The following is an 18,924-nucleotide window of genomic DNA, read 5'->3' on the forward strand; positions in this document are numbered from 1 at the left end:
TACCAAGCTTGGCCCAGACTGATTAGCCCTCTTCTTTTTTCCTCCCTTTTCCTCTCCTTTTGCCAGCTTGCTTCTATTCCTCTCCGGAAGGCCTTCCACTGGCACTGGCAGCTTGCTTCAAACCCCTTCAAGTGCTAGGACCCCAAAGATCTCAATTCCTGAGTATTCGAACCTGACTGTGTTCAGTCCACTGGGCCTTGAGAGGAAATATATTTCTCCCCTCTGCTCCACAGGGCAGTAGGTAGACAAGCCCAGCTCTCTCCTCCAGGATTTTCTTGGATTAACACTAGGCTGCGGGCCTGTTGGTTTCTTTTCCAAAACTCAGTTGCTGCCAGATCCAAATGCGCATTGATGTATAGATTGACTCATTTGCACGTGTGTGTTCATTCACGTGTGCGCACGCACACACACACAAACACACAATTCCTCTGTAAGCCTTTTAGAAGCAAAACTAAATTCTCCATGACTTTGGGTACCCTCTCAGCCTCCCTGTTGTCAGCCCTTGAGGGACTCCCCAGCTGTGCGAGATGACAGAGTACCAGAACACCTGCCCAGGGACTTGCACGCACCCAGAACTGATGGCTGAGAGGTTGCCACATGCAAGCTGTGGGGCACAGGCAGGGGCAGGTGTGGTGATGTTTTGAGAGCTTTTTGAGGGATGGGACTGAGAAAAGAATTAAGAGACATGCGATGACAAGCCACCCAGCCCTGCGGGACTCTATCAGGGACGTGGGAGAAGGGAATTTCAGGGGAGTGGGGAAAACTAAAGCCTGGGAGGAGTACAGGGGAGTCACAGACAATGGGGAGGCGGGGTGAGATGTTGAAAGCTGACAGGCAGCAGAGGAGGGGCCAAGGCTTTTTATGCAGGACAGAGAGATGCACGGGGAAGAGGGGCGGCCCTATTGAAGACAGACAGCAAAGGCGGCCCCCAGGAGCCATGCATGGGCAGTGTGGGAGCAGAGCAGCCCAGCAGCAGGAAGCCAAAGACGCTTGTGCAGGAAAGAGGCAGTGGACAGTGTCTACTCTGTGCTGTGGGGGTCAGTTAGACCTGGGTCCCACTCCTGACTGCATGTCCCTAGCTGTGTGACCCTAGGGAGATCAGCAACCCTCTCTGAGCATAAATTTTCTCCTTTGTAAAGCTGGAACTATATCTACCTTCCAAGGAAACTACAAGGAGTAAATGATAAAGAGAAAAGGGAGAATTCTTTCTCACTCTTGCATTTGGAAGGACCCAAAGACTGATAGAATCAAGAAAACTTTGGAACAAGCCCCTGTTTCACTGGAAATAGTGAAAGGGCTAGAAAAAGAAGTTTAAGTTTTTGAAATTAGATTATTTTGTAAGAGAAAGTCTGAGGGCCCATAAAGCCCAACCTGTCATAGGGAAGCTAGGGGTCCACCGCGTAGAAGTGACGCTAAGCACACCAGACGCCGAAGAAATCTAGGGCTAGATGTGAGAGACCCTGCTTTCCCTCTGGAATGTGCGCTATGCAGGGTGAGGACCTGCTCCAAGGGATGACCACCCTGGGACAGGAGTGGAAGCTGAGCTGAACACAAAGAGCCCCCCAGAAGTTCTTCCAGGTTTGGGACTGGGCCATTTGGAACTGATTGTCAATGCTGGAGAACCTCACAGCACTCCTAGTTCCCAGCCCAACCCTGCAAGAGGGTGTTGATCAACTAGAAGACGTCCCCCGTTTGGAAAGCTGATAAAATCAGGGCAGCAAGTCCAACAAAACCGTGAGAGTTACACTGGACTTGAAGCGGGACTGGTGGAGCACCGAACTCATTGTTGTGAAGACACATTCTGGGCAGGGTAATGAGGGCAAGGCGGCATTCTCAAGACACTCTTCCTCAGACCAAGAGCTTTCCCAGCCCAGAAACACACATCTTGTCCAAGGTCAGAAGGAGTTAGAATTCTATTGAGCCAATGGTTGCTCTTCCTGTTTGCAATGCCCTGAGATAAAAATCTCTGTAACTGAGACGCTGGTGGAATTAAATTTAGATTTCCAGAGTGCTCCGCCCTGCCACAGCCTCCCAGAGGGAGGAGCGGTTGGCAGACTTCCCCTGGGATCTCACCACCTGTAAGTCGCTCCCTCCTGATGGCCTCCATCTGATGAATAGATGGGCCAGCTTTGCTCTTCCCATGGGTATCTGCTGTGGGAAAGCCTGATCAGGGCAGGGAGGGAGTGCTCCATACCTGGATGGCCCACCCACAGGTGGTCTCCCCAGCCCTCTCCCAGACACAGTGAGAACTAGATGAGATAATGTATGTGAGGTGTTTTGTGCATGGTTCATAGAATTTCCTGTTTTCTCTGGGGTGCCTTGCAGGTGAGGGGCATTTGCTCTTGTGGAACACTCTCCCTGTCTATACCAAGAAACCTCCTCCAGTGTCTTTGGTGCTAGCTCCCATTTCTCAGGTCCCTAGAGTAACTCCCTCTTTCCCTGAACATCAACAGACTTCTCCCCTGGACCCTGGTTCCTTTTTGTGACTGACTCTTCTTCCCTCTGGCTATTAATTCCCTGCCCTGTGGCATCTAGGTTCCAACATTCCTAGGATTGGGTCACATTGTTCCCTCCATCCCTCCCTCGTCCTCTCTGATTCAGATAGTCAAGTCTTCTGAAAAGTCAAAGCCACATTTTCTGGAACAACCCCAATTCCTGCCCAGGAGAAGGATGGGGAAGATGACCTTGGCCTGGCCTTGCCCTTATGCTTTTTCCCAGAGCTGACCTGGATTCCCTTAGAGCATCATACACACATGTGTGATTCCAGGGATAATCAGGCCACACCCTGAAGTAGGTCTGGTGGTGCCAGAAAACTTGGATTCATTTTAGAATGTTGTCTGGGACCATGACTTTCTCCTTCCCTGGCATCTGACCCTATTTTTCCCATAGAGTAGAATTCCTTTTTTCTCAGGCTCTACCACATGGACTCTTAGGGTGGCAAAGATATGGGATTCCTCCATACACACATCCCCACCCACGTTCCACTCCCTCCCTCAACCTCCTGCTAGACAGCTAGCCAGCCTCTGCTTGAAACTTGATAACTCTCCAAGTGGCCTCGCCCATCTCAGGATCAATAGAAAGGTGCTTCTGACATACAGCCAAATCTGCTATAGATCTCACATGTGCATCTGGGTCATCAGCTGGGACTTACCCCCCTTTCCTATGGAAGCTCTTCAAATCTTTGCAGTTAGCTGTTCCATTACTCCCAGCGACTACTGTCCAGGTCCTCCCATCATCCCTCATGTAGCCAGGCTTCTGATTTACCACCACCATGGTCCTGGTCACTTTGTTCTCAATAGGCTCCTATTATTTATCACTGTCCTCAGCATTCAGAGCCTTCAGAGGGTCCAAATACAGAACAATCCCTCTTCCTGGCTGTTGCCTTCCTAGTTCCCATGGCTTTCTCCAGCAACCACCACGCCCCATTGACTCATGTGTTCTCACTGTCAGCTGAACACTGTCAATCATTTTTATGTCCACAGCTGTCTGTCCACATCTTCCCTGCCTAGTCCTTGTGCGCTCATTTTTTACTTTAAAAATAGGACTTTGCACTGTCCGCCCTCCTCTTCTTCCCTTTGGGCAGTCCTTCTGCCCACCTGCTCTCTTCTCAGCCTTTCCCCAATAGGCCTGCTGCCAAGACAGGTGAGACGGGAAGAAATTTCTCAGAGTGACTGTCGGGTGTGCCTGGGAATGCAACGTCTTTTCAATATGGGTTCGAATGTGTTCGAATGAACCCCATATCCAAATTCCATCTTTATTCCTTCGGGGAACAAGCAGGCAAGTCATAACTATTATGTGAGTCCTTTACTTGGACTCCGAAATGCCATACAGGATAAGGCGATGGCTTAACCTGCTCCATTTTTAAATTTCTGCAACTTTGCTTCTCTCAAGGCATCAACCAAAATGTTCCTGCCCTTGACCCCCACTCGGTAACTGGACCTCAGCCCCTTGCCTCCCTGTTTGGTTTCTCCCATCCTGCTGTCCCTTTTGCTCACACACATCCATTCTCTCTTACCTTCGAGTCTCTGGGCATACTAGACCCCTGTCAACACCTGCCCCTACTCTTCTACTTTCCAGTCTTCTTGAAGTCTGTTGGGACCAAACTCCCTTCCCCAGCACTGGCACCTATTGCTGGTCCCACTGCTCCTTTCTGGTGGGTCTACCCATGTCCTCAGAAGGCCTTGCTTCCACCCTCAGGCTAGGTGGTCCATAGAGGCATACACACTGGCTTCTCCCCTATCAAAGCCTCCCTCTCCCCCATAATAGATCATCTGAGTTGTGAGCACTTTAAGATTCAGAGACGTGTTCATCCAACACGGCCTTCCCAGTGCCCAGGTCACTGCCTGCCACACCAGGAGCTTAATAAATGCCTGTTGAACAAACATGTAATTGGCTTTTGAATGATAGGCCACTTTAAAGATTAATAAGATTATGTCTGCAAGGCTCTTCAAGATTATATATTACTTGTACAATAAAAATGATAAAAATAATAAACCTTAATTTCCCAAATATGAATAATTTCAAAGACAAGAAAAAAATAACTCATTTCCAGACCAAGTGACATTTTGAGACCACAGAAAAATTTATTTTAGAAAGACTGGAAATGCCAAGCCCTTCAAGGTACACCTTTCAACCAGGAAATGATGAAGTCAAAGGTACTTCCCAAGGGACCCCCCACAGAGCCCCTCAGATGCCCCAACAGAATCACGGATGTGGAGGTTGGTGTCGAGACTCAGGAAGCCAGTGAAGGGGACTCCAGATCCTAGAAGCAAAGCCACACTCCCCCTCTCAAGCCACATGTTGGCTGACATTTTCCCCTGCCAGACCCCTCCAGCATGTCTCAAGCACCTTTTATAAGACCCTAAAGTAGAAGTCAAAGTCTCACAAAGTGCTCAAAGAGAACAGAAGTGAAAAGGGACTTGTGAGGTCTGGAAAAGGGCATTAACTGCCTGGGACAAAAACAGGCAGCTTCCAGACTGGCTCAGGACTGGAACCATCCCAAGTCAGATCCTCACAGTCCTCAGGCTTCAAGCCCTGGGCACCCTGGGTGGATCAGAACAGGGCTGCAGATGCCCAGCCCACTAGGCAACTCTCTGCAGACCCATAATGGAGCAGAGTGCAGGAAGGGGCAATCTTCCAAAGATGGAGCTGTCTGGAGGGCAGGACAGAAACAGAACTCGATCATCTGTCCGTCATACCTCCATTCACTGCTAAGAACAATCCTCCCTTTAGACAAAAACAGGGGGTTTGACATACTCCCACAGGGGGCTGTAAACCAGAGGGATAATGCTTCTCAACATAGAGATTCAGAATCAGGACAGGCATGACCTACAGGCATCTCAGATAGTCAGTACATCAACCATCAAGGTCAAAGTATGAGGTTACAAAGAATCAGGAACTGACCCCTGGTAGTTTCCTCTTACCAAGCCAGCTACTTGCCCATAGGGATCATTTTGTGAGCAACCTGAGGGATGGACTGTGGATCATGCAGCTGCCAAGGTACAAGAAAGGAAGCCTGGGGTTGAGATGCTTGGTAAACCTGAGGTACTCTCAATCATCCACCTTGCAGAAGCTCTGCGACTTTCCTGTCCATCAACTATGTAGTGTCCCCAGGGTAAGGAGCAGGGTCAGACAGGGGATCCCGAGTGAGAGTGTAACTGCCTTTGACCACAAGCCAGTGCCCTCCAAAGACAGAGCTGCTATTTGTGCTTATCCACCCTGCTTCCTCGCCTAGAGTGGAATTTATTAGCAAAACTGCTGAGACCCATCAGGAAAAGCTAAGTGAGAGGGAGTCAGGAAGGGAATAGCGGGGAGGCGACAGGAGAAGAGCCAGGGGGCGCATCCTGTGTGTGAGCCCTGAGAGGCGCTGCTCTGCCCCTACTCCACGATTCGCTTGCGGGAGGTGTTGGTGGAGGTTTGGATGATCTGCACGCGCGAGGAGCCGCCACCGTATTTGCTGCTGCTTTTACTGCTTCCTCCATAGCTCCCGCCGCCGCCACTCCCATAGCCGCCTCCACTGCCGCCTCTGGCGCGCCCTCCTCCGTAACTTCCCCCGCCCCCGCGGGAGCTGCTGCTGCTGCCGCCGCCGCCACCGCCACTGTAGGCGCCACCTCCACCACTGTAGCCGCCGCCACTGTAGCCGCCGCCGCCGCCGCTGTAGCCTCCACCTCCACCACTGTAGCCTCCGCTGCTGTAGCCTCCGCCGCCGCTGCTGTAGCCTCCGCCGCCGCCACTGTAGCCTCCGCCTCCGCCACTGTAGCCACCGCCCATGGATACCTGGCTACTCTGCACCGCTGTTGAGGAGAGGACCGCGTAAATGGTTCGGAAGGACCTGGCAGGGGGACTTAACTGCACTACCCCTTCAACCTAAGGGCTCCTACATCCTTGATCTTTGGTGGCATCAACTTGCAAATAGATAACCGCCGACTTGCAAATATACACTTTGGACATCAAAAGTATTTCCATTTAAAAATCGCTCTTCATACTACAAGGATGTCAGCGCTCCTTTAAGTAACACATTCTCCTTGTTTATTGAATATATGCCCTAAAGAGTTCTAGTCACTGCTGAGATTAGGTATCACAAAAGTTTAAGATACACAGACCTAAAAATAAATAAATAAATAAATCATAACCATTGCAACAAATTCTTCTAGGCTTTGTGGTGACATTAGTATACTTTGGTATTCTTTCTTCTAGATTAGAAGCAAAAGCGCCCAATGCCAATCCCTGCTGGTCACCTGGCAACCCTACCAAGCCCATCCTCTGCCCAGTGCCAACCAGCCTCTATCCCTGGACTCTGGTACTTACAGATGCTCACATGGCTCTGCAGCTCTCCTGACATCCTGTAAAACCAAAATACAGTCATTAACCACACTCATGAAGCATCAGGACATCAGTGAAGGCAACCTGAAGATAATAGAAGCAGAGATGTCCCCAAGCCTCGGGAAACTGTGTGCATGGGCAGAGGCCAGGGAGACAGTGGGGCCAGAGGACATTTTCAGCATTTTCACGAAATCTTTTAGCATTGGGGTTGTCCACCTGGTGGCATTGGTGTGAGCTGGGATATGGAGACACTGTACTTGGAGGTGGGTGATGGTCACAATGACTTTTCCTATACCCTGCCAATTCACACATCTTCTGTTTCTAACTCTAATATTTCTGCTTACACTGGACCACCAATCTTCCCAAGAAATCTGAGAAGATTATCTTCTCTCCATCCTGGAAGCACACGGTCCATGACTACATCCTCATTTTGGCTGAGAAACATGACTGCTACACCCACCTGCTCTCCTCTCCCTCCAGCAGCTTGCGGTAGGTGGCAATCTCAACATCCAGGGACAGCTTGGCTCCCAGCAGTGCCTGGTAGTCACGCAGCAGCCGGGCCAGCTCCTCCCTGGACTGCTGCAGGGCCTCATCCATGTCCTGCAGCTTCTGCTTGGCATCTTGGAGAGCTCGCTCTCCTCTCTCCTCTGCATCCGAAATGGATGAGTGCATCTGTTCAATCTATGCCAGAGACAGTTGGAGAAACACATAGTGTTGAGTTTGGGGAAGCTGATCTAGCAGAACATTATGGAAGGCAAGAGGACTGGCCAACCCACCCTGAGCACTTGTCCTACCTGTTTCTTGACATTGCCAATCTCTGCCTGCAGCCTCTGGATGGTGCGGTTGAGCTCAACAATCTCCATCTTGCTATTCTTCAGGTCATCTCCATGTCTCCCTGCTGTGATCTGGAGCTCCTGGTACTAAGGTCAAAGGTGACATCATGGTCAGCACCTGCTACTCACCTCAAACTCCTCCAAGAAGGGATGGGTCTAGGCTGCTCTCCCCTGGGAAGTTCCAGAATAAGCCCATCTGGAGCTGTGGTTCTACACATGTACACATACATATCCACACTGAATCTCTCACCTGAGCCCCAAATATGCACATACATACACACACCTCTGTACTAAAGGCCCTTCATTCCCACTCTGGGTAGGTTTGTATTCCAGCCAAAGTTGCTTCCTGATGCCCTTTTTCACATGCCTAAGCCTTCACACTGGTTCTTACCCTCACTTTTTATACTCCACCATATTCCTTCATATTCTTTTCCAGAGTGATTTCCCTAGCAGGCAGGGCCGCCCATCCTCAGAAGCCCTCAGCATCTTCCACATTCATTCACATTTTCCTGTCTCTGTTTCTGTGTCTCCATTGCCCCCAATAGAACTCAACCCACAGGACATGGTGGGGGGAGAGTTAACTCAAGCGAATCTGTATTCTGATGTTTCACTGCTGACTCTGCCTCTCCTGTTTGATGCCAAAAAAAATCTATTCCATCCCAGAATACCTGTCTGCAGGTCAGTGGGACAGACATCAGCTGGGATTGGAGTTGGCCACGGACAATAACTCATAGCAAATCATCAAATGCCAGTTGTTCAGAATTTAGTTGACTGGGCTGTCAACCTTTGTCTCTTCAACACAGAATCTTTATCATCCACAAAGGCCAAGGTTGATTTATAGTAAAGAAGTAACCAAAGACTAAATTGTGAATGTATTTATTTAATAAGTGAAGGAATCATCTCAAAATGAAATACCATGCTGTTAAAAATGTAGACTATGTAGTGGAACAGAAAGGCATTCATAATTGATAAGTAAAACTGAAAGGAATCAAACTCTGTTTTAACAGGTACCATTATGAAAAAGATTAAAATAATTCTAATGATTAAGGGCAAAGGTTTATAGATAGTGCTCTTGAATTAGGTTCTGATGTCACTTGATATATGTAGGAATCTCATACTGTTATCTGTAAAATGGGGATAATGAAATCCTTACCTCATGGGGTTATTGCAAGGATTAAATAAAATAGTGTATATAAAGCATTTGTGTGGTGCCTGGCCCTTATGAGTTCTCCCTATACGTTAGCTACAAAGAACTCACAGAAAACATCTGAACACATCATATTGGTGGTGAGATATGGGTGATCCTTACCATAATTTCTAAAGTTTCTATAACAACTTTAAAATAAGAAGAAGAACTACCAGCTCTGGGCAGCATCTGCCTATTTCAGGGGTGTAAGCTGTGGGCAGAGCTCACCTTGGTCTGGTACAGCGCCTCGGCTTCATCCTTGCTCCTCTGTGCAATCAGCTCATACTGAGCCCGCACTGCATCAATGATGCTGTCCAGGTCCAGGGAGCGGTTATTGTCCATGGACAGGATGACATTGGTGTCACTGATGTGGGTCTGCATCTGGGACAGCTCCTGTGAGACATGGAGTACCATTGACCCCTTCCACTCTCCTAGAGTCTCAGTTTCTCTTAAGGTTCCCTGGGGAGGCCAAAAGCCTGGACCAGGAAGGAGCCTCAGAGGAAAGTTCTTTCAATTGTTGTATGCAAAAAGAGGGAATGGGGAGAGTCTTAATTGCTTCAAATAAAGTAATGGGACCCAGGTTTACCCTCCAGGGGGGAGGCAGGCTTCTGAACTTAGAGCCCTCATGGCCCCACCTTCCCATCAGGCCTCACCTGTGTCCTCCATCCCAACCTTACTCTTGCTTGGCCGCCATCTTGAACTGTACCCTCTGACAAGCATATTAGCTCATGTGCTTTCAAAGGAAATAGAAAGGACTGCAGTTATGGAGCCATTTGACTAGCTGGGTTACTGAGAAAGTGGCTCAGTTTTCTGTTCTGTAGAATAGAGACACCCAGAAGATAAGTAGAGCTCCTATCAGCACCTGGCCCAGAGCATGTGTCCCCAAGTTAGACATGGGTGATAGGAGGACCAGGGGTGCGCAAGTGTACTATCCCACACCCCTGCAGTTTGTCCTCGCTCCCTTTAAAATCCATAGTCATCTCCCACAGAGTTCTCTAACAGCCCTATTGATGTCCCAGAATGCATGACAATTTCTGGCTGGTTTTGTTCCTGTATGTCTTGGTGTCAACCTCATTTCCCAGACAGATTGGAAGACATGAAGCAGAGACAACTTTTTTTCCTCCAACCTTAGGATCTCACTGTCTCCATCTCCACTGCCCCCACCCAGGAACACGGAGGACTGGAGGGTGAGGAAACAGCTGACTCCAGGCCCACAGAGTTGAGTGACTGGGAAGATAAACTCCTGGTGGGTACTACTAGATTTCAGGCCTCCCCTCTTTCAGCACATTCCCCTTATGAGATGTGAGATAAGAACAGGGTTTCCTATAAGGACTGAACTTACTGTGTCAAATAAATATTTCAGGAAATTGATCTCCCCAAGCAGAGTGTCTGCTTTGGACTGCAGACCCACTTTGCCCATGAAAGCAGCATCCACATCCTAAACAACAAGCAAAGATGGTTTGCTTATCCACCACATTATCCACCACCAGGTATTTTCTACCACACCTGTCTTTCCACCCAGGAAAGTGACAAATCCTCTCTGGGTTTTTCCTTGTCTAAAAATGTCATCACCTTACTCAAATAAGAGGCCTGCAAACCATGGCTTTCTCAGTCAGAAGGAGATAGACATCAACCTCCACACCTTGGTCAATCACACACAGCACCCTTGAACCTCCCCAAGTCCCAAGCCCACATATGACTGACATTCAAAAGCTGTCAATTAATTTAGTTTCATTTTCAGAAGCCTGGAGAGGCAAGAACCAGAGGGTTCCCAAAGAGTCACATTAGAGTCAATTTCAATTTTCCCTTCAGTATAAGGGCTATGCATTTGGGCAATGCACACCAAGCTGGCCCTAGAGGTCATCTTGCAAGTCACAGGGATTTTTCATCCCACCCAGTCTTCTGCATCCACAGCCCCCCCAGGGACTTCCCTTCCCCTCACCTTCTTCAGAACCACAAAGTCATTCTCAGTGCTGGTCCTTTTGTTGATTTCTTCCTCATACCTGTGGCGAGGCAAAGAGCACAGAGTGGCTGCAGCAGCTGACCTTGGCTTCCTGATGTTTCCCCCACCAGCAGCAGAAAGTTCAGACTTCCCCAGACCTCTATCTACTGTCCTGGACTTGAGAGTTCTGATTACAACACAGTTGTCTCCTGCCAGGGCCTGGTGTTCTCACTGATAAATGGCTGGAGCCACCTCCTGGTTCTCTAAACCAACAGAAGGGACAAGGACCCAACAAGGAAAACCCAGAGCCACACAGAATTCCCCCCAAAATACCCATTTTTATTCTGATGTTTTACCTTTGCAAAGTGTCAAACTCAATCATTTTTTTCCAGTTAAGAATCACTTTTACTAAATTTGTAAGAGAAAAAAAAATATCTATAATTCTACCCCCAGGGTTTTATTTTTTCCCTTGTTGATTCATATACATTTGACTCCACACTGGCATTACACAGGAAGAATGTCAAAGTGATGTTAAGAGAAACACCCCACATGGGGAAGAAGAGAGAGGGAAAGGCCACTTAGTCACCTACACAGTTGCTCAGAGCAGCTGATCTGAAATTTAACAGCTCCTGCCCCCTCCCCACCACTGCTATTAATATATTGAGTAGCCTAGCATGTGCAAGTATAATACTAAGAATTGATTAAGCCCAATTTCCTTTGAACTAATGATTCTCAAAGTGTGGTCCCCAAACCACCAGCATTAACATCAATAAAAAATATGTTAGAAATGCCTAAGAGCTGACCCTACCCCAGACCTACAGAATCAGAAGCTTTGGGGGAGGACTCAGTGATCTGATTGCAGCAAGCTGATGCACACTGAAGTCTGAGAACCACAGACCAACCCATCACAATAATTCAGCAAGGTACTTACTATCCTCACTTACTAATATGAGAACTGAAGACAGATTGATTTGTAAGCAACTAATAAGTGTCAGAGCTTATTTAGCTCCAACAACCATAAAACTATGCTCCCCCAACCCACTCAATACAATTGACAAGTACCATCTTACCAGGGCTGCCATATGCAAAATGGCACCCCCTGCAGTTGTGCAATGCAGAGCCTGAATGACTGCACCTGATGGGCCCAGTCCCACCTCTTACATGTAGACACTGAAGCAAAATATCTTGCCCCTATGAATCAGTTCCCTGCTACGATCCTCCCAGACCCCTTTGCCCCGCCTTAAGCCTCACTTGTTCTTGTAGTCCTCCACGACATCCTGAATGCCCCTGATCTCCGTGTTCTTGCGCATCTGCTCCGAATTGAGAAAATCCACCTGCCTCCTCAGCTCACTAATATAGCTCTCCAAGACAGGCTCCAGGTTGTTACTCCGCGTCGAGGTGTTCACCTGCTGCAGTAGCTCCCATTTTGTTTGTAGCACCTGGTTCTGCTGCTCAAGGAATCGCACCTAAAAAACAAAGACCCCAGTCCACCTCAGGCCATGGGTCAGAGCAGCTCTCCCACAGGAAGGGGAATCAGCAGCCCCATGCACATGCAGACCTCAGAGAATCATATGGCTCCTCCAGAGGTCAGAGAGCTTTCCCCCATCTGCGACAAGGACACACAGAAGACAATGTAGTTTTTGATGGTGACCAATGCTTATAAGGTCAATTTGTCTAAAACTAACACTGAGCCAAGTGCTGTGGTGCCCGCCTATAAATCCCAGTGGCTAGGGATGCTAAGGCAGGAGGATCACAAATTCAAAGGCAGTCTGAACAATTTAGCAAGGTCCTAAGCAACTCAGCAAGACCCTGTCTCTAAATAAAAAAATGAAAAGGGACCAGGGATGTGGCTCAGTGGTTAATTGCCCCTAGGTTCAATCTCTGGTACCAAAAAAGAAAAAAGAATAAAATCAACACTGAGATTCACTCTGGTTTGAAGGTGCATTGCCTCCAACTGAGTACCATGTTCATTTAGCTATAACCATTGACATCATTCAATTTATCCATGCCAACATAAGGAAATAATGTTTTGAAACATCTGAAACTCTAACAAATCCAAGGCTCTTTCTCTTGTGGCTGACATGGGTCATGCAATTGAGGACAGGAAGAAGTGAGGAGAAGAAAAAACTGGGCTTGGAATATTAAAATATTCTAATTCCTGAAGCCAGGTGTAGTGATGTACATCTGTAATCCCAATCACTCAGGAGTCTGAGGCAGGAAGACCTAAAGTTCAAGGCCAACCTCAGCAACTTATTAGCAAGACCTTCAGCAACTTAGGGATACCCTGTCTCTGAATAGAAAATAAAAGGGTTAGGGATGTTGCTCAATGGTAGAGCATCTCTAGGTTCATGCCCACTCTTCAAAATAATTTATTAATTAATTTAATTAATTTCTGAGAAAGCTTATCTGAGTGCCCCTAGAGCTACCACCACCCCTGCTGCCTGTCAGCAAGGTTTTCAGTAAATTTACCATATTTAAATGTTTATAGACCCCAGAGAGAAATTTAATAATAAATATTCTCATTTTCTAAATTGTATAATATATTCAAGTTCCCTGAAATAAGAACTTTGGGTTGGCAGGTGTTGGAAATACCCAAGTTGCTTTTCCCAGGAAATAGAGTAGACATCACCCGGTATCTTCATTCCTTCCTCAAAACTGGACACAAAGATGGTATACAGGGGCCAGAGAGGTGGCAGCTCAGACCTAGCACATGAACTGCCCTTCACACCTTACTGACCTACACTCACCTTCCCTCTTCTAGTTGCCAACAGAGGGAGCCTCCCCTCCCATGCATAGATGGAGATGGTGGTGCTGCCTCTGCTTTGCTCATGCACATGGGTATGTGTACACACACACACACACAAACACTCTGTAATCCAGTTCCCTTCTCCAAGAGCTTTGCAAAGGGCAACCCCCTCTGTTTTGTATGGTCAGAGCAGAACCCTGCCAACAGTCCCCTACAATGTGGCCTTAAGGGGAGTATCTAGAATCTCCCAGCCCCTGAGACACTGTCCATCTAAGGGTTAGTCCTTGCCTACTCCTTTTGGATTCTGACTCTACATTGGAAAATGTAAATAGAGCATTATTTCCCACGGCTCATTTTTGCTAGCTTTATCAAAGTCAGAGATTGGGCAACAGGTTTATCAGCTTCGCTCATTAATGCCTGATGAGACATTCCTGCCACTATCTATTTTTACTCCATGTTATGCTCCCAGTCAATTCTACACTCATTCACAGCCCTGTGTTGGGTAGCATGGCATTGTGGAGACCCAAAGAAAGAATCTTGTTGCAGGAACAAAGCTAGATCATATAGGTCCTTATGGGATTGGGCTTTTATTCCAAAAGAGATAAGAAACGTCCTTTAAATGGATGAGTGTTGTGCTCTGCTCTGGTCTTGAGAGCAGGCTGCACAGAGCTAAGGGGAAATGCAGGAAGACCACTTAGAGAGCTTCTGCCTCCATCCAGACCAGAGTCCGCCTGGCTGAGGAACCTCTCTTCATGGTCATCACAGGCCACGCCCTTGGGAAAGGACTGGAAGCCAAAGCCTCTGATACCTTGGCTTTTGCCCAAAGCCCATGCCATAAAACTGGACAGACACTCTGTCAATGACAGGAACCGTAACCCAATGAGAGTCTCAGGAGATCAGTTGTCAGAAGCCTGTGGTCATTTCACTGACCACAATGCTCTTCCTCCCTCTCCTCCATTAGTATAACCTTGACCTCCTACTGTTATCTCCTTCGGCTTCACATCCTTGCTCCAACCAAACGCTCCCAGCCCTTTCTGTTCCTGAGGTGCGATTACATTCACCCAAATTTCCCATTCAGGGTGATCAGAGGAGTCAGAAGCACCTGGCTCTGTGGAACTCCTGTTTGTCTGTAAGCCTCAACACTCTACCCCACCTCCTCCTGTGCTCACATGTTCTGTACCGTCCCCTGTGTTTGCCCAGATATCAGGTAGTGGCCACTGTGCCGCTACCTCTAGACAAAAGGAAATGCTAGAGGAAGCTCTTTGCCATAGATATTCCACCAGCCTCTGCCTGGTGACATGGGCCTGAACCAGACCTAGTCTGAGATTTAATCAGGGAACTAGAAAGAGGGTCTTCCATGGCTCCATCTGGCCCTTTCTTGGTCCTGGTAAGCTACTAGGAGGAACTCAGGGTTGCTACATGGTATGTTACTGACTTCAGCTCCCAGGGATAACCAGCGGCCAGCACATCAGCCTAGGCCTTACCATGGCTTGCCAGCCTGCTATTTCTGCCTGTCTTGGCAGTTTCCCCTTCTCTTCTCCCCTCTCCTTTCTATTATGCATTTTTCTCCAGGATTTTTAACTATTTGAAGTTCCCTGAAGGTATTGTATCTTTATGCCTCCTGGGCCTTCTGCTTAAAAATTCCCTTTGCCCTGAAAGCCCGCAGGGCTCTTCCCCCACCTTCAAGATTCAGGTCAGACCTGGGGCTCCAAAGAAGCCCTCCAAAAATCCAGCAGGCAAAGCTCATGGGAAGCAGCAGGAGGATTTGGAGGGAGCTCATGGCACTCTTTTTGAGATACCATGGCCAGAGAGTACTACCCCTGTTACATACTCCCCATACACTGTTGTAACTCTCCCCTTTAGATGTGGGTCTCCTTGAGAGCAGAACTTGTGTCCTGTTCACCCCTATAGCACCTGTTACAGTGTCTGACATATAGTAGATGCTTAGTATTTGTGGGTTCAATGGGTGGGTAGATGGGTATAGTACTGGATGGGTAGGAGGATGAATGGATGGATAAATAAGTGGGAAGTATATAAATAAGTGCAGTGATGGGAAGATGGATGATAGATATGTATGGATGATGGATGGATGGATGGCTATGGGAGGATGAGTTTGGGGGTGTATAGATGGGTGGGTACAAGGACTGATGGATAAATATGTATGGGTGAGTGGATAGACGAATGGATGAATATGTGTGAGTGGAAGGATGGAAGGAAGGCAGCTAAGAGGGAAGGCTATGTGTAGATATTAATGGGAAGATGGATGGATGGATGAGTGTGGTGTATAAATCAATGTAGTAGATGGGTGGTGGAAAGATGAATAGATGGGTGGATGTGTATGAAGGGTGGGTGGATGGATGGATGAATGAGAGCATATGTGTTGGTGGGTGGGTAGATGAACTGAAGGAGGGCAGGAGGGAAGGATGTGTGCATGGATGGATAAGAAGTGAATAATAAGAATGAGATCACTGCACTGAATATCTATCAGGTATTTCACATCCTTTATCTGTTTTCCTGCCAAAAGGGAAAGTAGATATAAATCCCTCCAAGAAAACAGGTTGAAGCCTAAATGAGGTAAATTCTTTCCTATCCTAGGACAAACACACAGAAGTGATCACTGATTATTATCATCCAACTGAAAAGTGCACACTTGGTGAGAGGTCACTTGGTCAGTGACCAAAGGTTCTGCCTATCTCTAAGGTACTCACCCTATCAATGAAGGAGGCAAATCTGTTGTTGAGAATCTTGATTTGCTCCCGCTCCTGGGTCTTGATCCTCTGAATTTCAGGGTCCACCTCTAGGTGAAGTGGCTCTAGAAGGCTCTGGTTAATGGTCACCTCTTGGATGCTCCCTGGTGGATAAGAAGGACCAAAGCCCCCAAGCCCAAAATTGCTAGCCCCAAACCCAGCACCCCCAAAACTACCTCCTCCATAGCCACCACCTCCAAATCTGCCACCCCCAAAGCCACCACCTCCAAAGCCACCACCTCCATAGCCACCACTTCCAAAGCCACCACCCCCAAAGCTTCTGCCCCCTCCAAATCCTCCTCCTGATCCCCGACCCTGGCAGAAGCCACTGGCACTCCTCCCCACCATGCTAAAGGAGATGCTTTTACTGCCACCCAGATTGTAGAGGCTCCTCGAGCCAAAGCCCCTTCCATGGCTCCCATAGCCTCCACCGCCACCCCTGCCCCAGGCCTGACTCACAGACCCCACGGTCCGACTCCCACCACCACCAAAGCCCGAGGAGGACCTGGCACTATGGGCCCGCCTGCTCCTTGAGCTAAATGCAGACTGAGAACTAAATTGGCGACTCATGGTTGCTGGAGCAACCAGAGCACAGACAGGAGCGAGAGCGCAGCTGGAAGGAGGCAGAGATCAAGAGGGAAGGAGCTGCCACTCCTTTGGAAGAGATCTGGCTCAGTCCCTATATATACACATCTGCTGGGCTGGGCACCTTCAGAATCTTGGGAGGGGAGTATTAATGTGTAGTTTGCCTGCCAGAACATCTGTTTCAAACCTCACACCTATATGAAATTACATTGCAGAAAAACTTCCCCAACTTGATCGTTTATCATTCATCTCTTACCACTGGGAGATGGGACAGCAATAATCTCTGAGGATCTAGTTGCTGGAAACTCCTGCACAATTTCCCCCAAATCATTAGTTGGTCTCTTCCTAAGAAACTCCACTTGTTTGTTTGGGGGTGTGCCTGGGAGATCTGGGGCAAAGCTAGGGGGTGTCTAGTGACCTTGGGACCACAGTTGGGATTACGTGGATACTCCTGAAGTCATAGCACTGTCTTGGTGGGCAACAGGTTTTTCTTTTATATCTTTGTTTTACAACAACAAAGTTTTTGGTTAAGCATTTACCAATACCTAATATTGTCTTCTAGACCAGGAAACAAAATGTCTCTTTTTCTGTTTTATCATTCCTATCCTGTTATAGACAAATTTTTTTGTTATAGACAATATTTTTATAAAATAGCATAAAATTAATTACTCTTTGGTGATTTAAAAGCCAGAGATGCACAAAACATAAGCCCTATTTTTTAATTTTTCTTCATTTTTAGATTCAGCAATTAAAAATTGTCCTATTGACAAAAATTACAGTTGAAAGTCCTTAAATGGTTACTCTAAAATTCTGTACTTATCAATAACTAGTAATAAAGAGTCCATGGCCAGCAATGGCCTGTGCTCCTCCTCGTGGAACATATAACATGCCTGGGATAACCTTATTTCATGAGCATCATTGGCAGCCAACAAAAATGTGTGTTGCCTTCTGGGCCAAAATATCTAGTGGTTCTCATATGAAATGTAATAATACATTTTTTCAACTTGAAGGGAGAAAAACCCCTAAAGGCCCAATCTCCACAAAATAGCTAAGTGATGGTTTGCCCACCTGGATACAATTATTTAAAGTCATAATCCTGAAGACTTCATAACAGAACTGGAAAACATTTATGGACACAATGTTAAATGAAAGGAGCAGAACATACAATAGGGTCTGGGCTATGATCTCATAAAAAGGAAGAGTCCAAAGAAGGCACACTTATAATGCAACATAGAATGGCAGCTATCAAGAATACAAACAACAATAAATGTTGGCGAGGATGTGGGGGAAAAGGCACATTCATACATTGCTGGTGAGAATACAAATTGATGCAACCACTATGGAAAGCAGTATGGAGATTCCTCAGAAAACTTGGAATGGAACCACCATATGACCCAGCTATCTCACTCCTCGGTTTATGCCCAAAGGACTTAAATCAACATATTATAGTGTTGTAGCCACATCAATGTATATAGCAGCTTAACTCACAATAGCTAAACTATGGAACCAACCATAGTGCCCATCAACAGATGAATAGAAAAAAAAATGTGAGATATATATATACACACACACACACACACACACATATGTATATATATATGCATATATATGATAAAATCATATATATATATATATATATATATATATGATGGAATATTTCTCAGCCTTAAAGAAGAATGAAATTTTGGCATTTGCCCATAGATAGATGGAGCTAGAGAATATCGTGCTGAGCAAAATAAGCCAATCCCCAAAACCAAGAGACAAATGTTTTCTCTTATATGCGGATGCTAATTTACAATGTGGAGGGTGGGGGCGGCGCCAGGGAAGAATAGGGTTACTCTAGATTAGGTAGAGGGGAGTAAAGGGAGGGGACGGGTATGGGGTAGGAAGGATAGTAGGATATTTATTTAGAAAGAATAGAGAAGAGGTTAATTATGGGCATTCTTTACAGGTGGGCTTGGAAGTGAGTGGTGGAGGAAGGCCTTGCTGCACGTGGAGAGTGGGCACAGGCTCTGGAGTCTGCAGGGAAGGCTCACGAAGGTGTCGGGGAAGGAGCCCATTTG

The 18,924-nt window shown here is 47.2% G+C and overlaps 1 protein-coding gene across 1 annotated transcript; it reads right to left on the reverse strand.

Moving 5' to 3' along the window:
• Nucleotides 1-4,564: 4,564 nt before the first annotated feature.
• Krt77 (keratin 77) lies at nt 4,565-16,947 on the reverse strand. Its single transcript, XM_058576424.1, has 9 exons — nt 16,238-16,947; nt 12,035-12,249; nt 10,784-10,844; nt 10,184-10,279; nt 9,070-9,234; nt 7,617-7,742; nt 7,283-7,503; nt 6,808-6,842; nt 4,565-6,293 (listed from the first exon to the last, which is right to left on the reverse strand). The coding sequence occupies exons 1-9, from the start codon at nt 16,844-16,846 to the stop codon at nt 5,878-5,880; spliced, it is 1,944 nt and encodes a 647-aa protein (XP_058432407.1). The 5' UTR covers nt 16,847-16,947; the 3' UTR covers nt 4,565-5,877.
• Nucleotides 16,948-18,924: the final 1,977 nt, after the last annotated feature.

This window comes from Marmota monax, unplaced genomic scaffold, assembly GCF_021218885.2.
Source record: "Marmota monax isolate L192 unplaced genomic scaffold, Marmota_monax_Labrador192_F-V1.1 WCK01_AAM20220418_F8-fsc00012, whole genome shotgun sequence".
NCBI classification, from domain to species: Eukaryota; Metazoa; Chordata; class Mammalia; order Rodentia; family Sciuridae; genus Marmota; species Marmota monax.

Bases quoted from the DNA above. Each gene is read 5' to 3' on its own strand.
- Krt77 (XM_058576424.1), bottom strand. From the start codon at position 16,846: ATGAGTCGCCAATTTAGTTCTCAGTCTGCATTTAGCTCAAGGAGCAGG. The intron at 6,843-7,282 runs GTGGGTGTAGCA...TTGGTTTTACAG, and splicing joins CTGGAGGGAGAGGAGAGCAG to GATGTCAGGAGAGCTGCAGA. The intron at 6,294-6,807 runs GTAAGTACCAGA...TCTCCTCAACAG, and splicing joins GCAGAGCCATGTGAGCATCT to CGGTGCAGAGTAGCCAGGTA.